Source organism: Ursus americanus, chromosome 25 (genome assembly GCF_024610735.1).
Source record: "Ursus americanus isolate L20-20 chromosome 25, mUrsAme1.1.p, whole genome shotgun sequence".
Lineage (NCBI taxonomy): Eukaryota > Metazoa > Chordata > Mammalia > Carnivora > Ursidae > Ursus > Ursus americanus.
In genome coordinates this window covers 40,775,515-40,780,414 of record NC_142151.1, presented here as the reverse complement: position 1 = coordinate 40,780,414, position 4,900 = coordinate 40,775,515, and the positions used below count along the sequence as shown (strand labels likewise).

Sequence of the window (4,900 nt, the reverse complement as noted above, 5' to 3'; positions counted from 1 at the left end):
GGGAGTAATTTTCCATTAAATATTTCATCTTAACACAAAATCTGCGATATAAGTGTTGGGGAAAACCTACATTGCTGATTTTAACTGTAGTATGAGGTTTAAGCAATATAAAAATCATCCAATTCAAGTTCTCTTTCTTCCCTTCTCCAACCCCCCCCCCCCCCCCGCCCAACCCCACCCCATAATGGATGCTCGGCTGACTGTTTTTGCACAGTCTCTTTGTCTGAAGGATGCAAACAGTCTATGGATGCTAGGGAAAAGGGGGTGGGGGAGAGATTACCTCATCCCATGTTGCTTGCACCAATCACCACTCTCTGTCGTGGCTTCTCCGGGCAGACCGAGGGGTCTGGACCAACAGGAAAAGGCCCCAGCCCATCCCCATGGTGACCGAGTTGTATATAGGGAGCTGCATCCGCCCATGTGCCTCAGGTTCTCTTACATCGACCGCCTAAGAGTCGCGCTGTAAGAAGCAACAACCTCTCCTCTTCCTCTCCGCCATCTGCCCGGCAGACGCAAAGCAGCAACCATGGTAAGAATCTTCTTTCTCTGGCCCTTTGTGTCCATTGGGTGGGGTCAGTCCCCCAAGATCTACTTGGAAAATCTTAAGCCCTTTTTCCTTTACGACATCTTTGGGTAAGGGTAGCCTTTATGCTTTGTTTGCGAGGTTCAGCTCTGCTGTCCCAAATCCTCGAGCCCGGTCGCCGCCGCAGTGCGGGGTGCAGGCGCCCAGGCAGAACTGCGCCCGGGGCGCCGCAGAACCGTAGCGAAGAACAAAGGCGGCGCAGAGCGGGTACTTGTTATCTGAGCTCCTCCGAGCCGCAAGCTGCCCATCTGTCGGTGACGAAAGGGTCTGGGGCAGCGAAAGGCGGTCGTGGCGTCGCCTGCTCGGCCCCAGCGTATGTGCGCACGGTATTCGTGTGACTCGGAAAGGCTTTTCTTCGTGGCGTTGTTCCCGGGGGGAGGGAGAGAAGCAGCCGTCCAAAAAGACCCGGGCTCATGGGTGTAGCTGGGAAGGGGGGAGGGGGAAAGGACAGGGACAAAGCGGAACCTTGGGTTAGTATAAAAAGATCCCTCTACGGTTCGTGGGCATTTTAGAAAGATACCCGTTTATTAACGGGGAAAAAATGGTTAGTTTCTGTTGGAGCCCCTGGCAGCCGGCGTCAGGGCGGCGCAGGGGCGGAGTTGTTTGTTTCTGGCTTCTTTGGCCTGAGAGCCACTGGGCGGGGTTCGCCCTCACGAAACCTCCTCTGTCAGAAGACTTATTAAAAGCCTTTCATCATTGTGGAACTGTAGGCGTTAAAAGGTTTTTCATTCACTGTTAAAACTTAGATGAAATATTTTTTTCTTGAGATGCAAAATCACAGTTCTCTTGACAAGCCCTTTAAAGTCTGGTCTGGGGCCACCCCGCCCCGACTGGAGTCTGTGTGTGTGTCTGTCTTGTGTGTCCGTCTGTCTCTGTGTGCTAGCTGCACGTTCGGCAAGAGAAAAAGCCCACTTTGAGAGCCAGGGTACCCTAACGCCCAGGACCCAGGGAAACGCCCTTCCCCTTCCCCACCCCCACCCCACCCCCGCCCATATGTCAGTGACTAGACAATGGATAGACAATGAAAGTTGTAGCCATAAAGACCATAGAGAAGAAAATCTCTTATTGAACGTGATAAGTATGAATATTCTGTGGTGAGTAGAGAGTCTCAGAATGAAAAAACTATTTTGTTGTTTTAAATAAATATTTCATTATCCTTTCATCGTGCTTTTATTCTTAAGTAGGTCCTCCGATATTTTTCTGATTTAGGAACTGATGTTTTAAAGATACTAATAATTTTTCAGTCTTTTGCAGTGGAGAAGATTCTGGAAAGACTTCTTTTTAAGTAATGAAAATGCTGCAGACAAAGAACTATACTCTCTGTCCAGCTGTCTTTTGTTCTAGTGCATCTACATTAATTCATTTCAATTTAGGCATATGGTTCCAGCCGGGGTCAGAGAAGGAAAACTGGCAGAATAGCACAATGAGATCATGTAGGCAGTTTCTGGAAATAGAACTTACTCTGTTAAATAATGTAGAAGACTGAACAGGCTAGTACCAGGCACAGCAAATGCAGCAATGCAGGAGGCAGACCTTGTTTAGCTTCCAATCCCCTAGTACTAATGGATTCTGCAGATAGACTGCAGAGGGGTGTGGCATCTAGCCTCAGCTGCAGCACAGATGTCCATGTTAAAATACCAAGTCATATGTAGAAGACATTCCTTATTTAAAGGCAAGATAGTAGTAATATTGATTCCAATTAATTAATGATTAAATTTAATTTACTTCATTTTATAAAATCTGTGCTTTAAATATTTTTTAAATGCAAAAAATTTTCTATTCTAGCATGACTGGAAACAATGGGCTTGCACATGTGTTAAACAGTGCAACATCATTATTCAGACCACACCCATCTGCAGCATTTGTAGCAGGTGCTTTTCCTTCATCATTTTTATGGAGTTAGGGATAATCTCAAACTTGAAGAACACCTGTACATAATTAGAAATATTTTCAAAAATTTACTGAAAATTTAAAATGCTAACATAACCTAATTTTACAATTTTCCTCTTTTCCTTCTCACAGCGTGAGTGCATCTCCATCCACGTCGGCCAGGCTGGTGTCCAGATCGGCAATGCCTGCTGGGAGCTCTATTGCCTGGAACACGGCATTCAGCCCGATGGCCAGATGCCAAGTGACAAGACCATCGGGGGAGGAGATGACTCCTTCAACACCTTCTTCAGTGAGACAGGCGCTGGCAAGCATGTGCCCAGGGCTGTGTTTGTAGACCTGGAACCCACAGTCATTGGTGAGTTGGCTTCAGTAACCCCAGTGAGCGCCCGGGGGTCTGGGACAGGGGGTCTGTCTTGAGGCTCCATGGACACCCTGGGGTCGAGCAGGCTTGTGCAGGCGGTGAGTGATGGGCGGCTGCTTTGTTTTCCTTTTCCAGATGAAGTTCGCACTGGCACCTACCGCCAGCTCTTCCACCCTGAGCAGCTCATCACAGGCAAGGAAGATGCTGCCAACAACTACGCCCGTGGGCACTACACCATTGGCAAGGAGATCATTGACCTCGTCTTGGACCGAATCCGGAAGCTGGTATGTTTATTCTCAAGAACAAAGTAAACAGTGATCCTAAGAAAGACATTTGAAATCTGTTCTTTTCATCTCAAACACAGAATTAAAATGTAATAGAGCGAGGTAAACTATTCCTTTGTGGTTTTTTTTTTTTTTTTAATTAAGAAATGCTTAGTAATTCTAGGAAGGTCTACATGTATATAAAAGCATTTCTTGTCAAAATAAGACCTGTATCCTTGGAATTGTATGAAAAGTAAAAATATATTTACTTATATATTGCAAAGAGCAATAATATATTAATATGTTTTCTCTCTTCCTTTTTTCCAACAGGCTGACCAGTGCACAGGTCTTCAGGGCTTCTTGGTTTTCCACAGCTTTGGAGGGGGAACTGGTTCCGGGTTCACCTCCCTGCTGATGGAACGTCTCTCTGTCGATTATGGCAAGAAGTCCAAGCTGGAGTTCTCCATTTACCCAGCCCCCCAGGTTTCCACAGCTGTAGTTGAGCCCTACAACTCCATCCTCACTACCCACACCACCCTGGAGCACTCTGATTGTGCCTTCATGGTAGACAACGAGGCCATCTATGACATCTGTCGTAGAAACCTCGATATTGAACGCCCAACCTACACTAATCTAAATAGGTTGATAGGTCAAATTGTGTCCTCCATCACTGCTTCCCTCAGATTTGATGGAGCCCTGAATGTTGATCTGACAGAATTCCAGACCAACCTGGTGCCCTATCCCCGCATCCACTTCCCTCTGGCCACCTATGCCCCTGTCATCTCTGCTGAGAAAGCCTACCATGAACAGCTTTCTGTAGCAGAGATCACCAACGCATGCTTTGAGCCAGCCAACCAGATGGTGAAATGTGACCCTCGCCATGGTAAATACATGGCTTGCTGCCTGTTGTACCGTGGCGATGTGGTTCCCAAAGATGTCAATGCTGCCATTGCCACCATCAAGACCAAGCGTACCATCCAGTTCGTGGACTGGTGTCCCACCGGCTTCAAAGTGGGCATTAATTACCAGCCTCCCACTGTGGTACCTGGCGGAGACCTGGCCAAAGTCCAGCGGGCTGTGTGTATGCTGAGCAACACCACAGCCATCGCTGAGGCCTGGGCTCGCCTGGACCACAAGTTTGACCTGATGTATGCCAAGCGTGCCTTTGTTCACTGGTATGTGGGGGAGGGCATGGAGGAAGGAGAGTTTTCTGAGGCCCGTGAGGACATGGCTGCCCTGGAGAAGGATTATGAGGAGGTTGGTGTGGATTCTGTTGAAGGAGAGGGTGAAGAAGAAGGAGAGGAATACTAAAGTTAATGTCACAAAGGTGCTGCTTTTACAGGGAAGCTTATTCTGTTTTGAACATTGAAAAGTTGTGCTCTGATCAGTTAATTTGTATGTAGCAGTGTATACTCTCATATACAATTACTGACCTATGCTTTAAAACACAACGCTTTGTTACAGACCCAAGCTGTCCATTTCTCTGATGGGTTTGAATAAAGTATTCCCTGTCTTAAATGAATTCAGTCTTGTGTTTTCTATTTGGGTGTCTGAAATTCATGTATTGAGTTCTGAGAAGAAAGAATAACTGTTGACTGTGGTTTATACATGTACTATGAAGTGACTTATCTCATTTAAATTTTAGTATATTATAAAACTTATTCATAAAATACAAAATAACTAAAAATTGCCATTAGATAACATCCATGCTCTTCTTAATTTTTAACTCCACTATGTTACTTAAACTCCTAGTATTCTTTAGAATTGATATTTACTAATACCAGCCAAAGGTCTAGTTACCTG

The 4,900-nt window shown here is 46.0% G+C and overlaps 1 protein-coding gene across 1 annotated transcript; it reads left to right on the top strand.

Annotated features, from left to right (window-relative positions):
- The first annotated feature begins 387 nt into the window (after nt 1-387).
- TUBA1A (tubulin alpha 1a) lies at nt 388-4,619 on the top strand. The gene is made up of 4 exons (XM_045801132.2): nt 388-529; nt 2,606-2,828; nt 2,970-3,118; nt 3,428-4,619. Exons 1-4 carry the CDS (start codon nt 527-529, stop codon nt 4,406-4,408), a joined length of 1,356 nt encoding a protein of 451 aa, XP_045657088.1. The 5' UTR covers nt 388-526; the 3' UTR covers nt 4,409-4,619.
- The last annotated feature ends 281 nt before the right edge of the window (nt 4,620-4,900 follow it).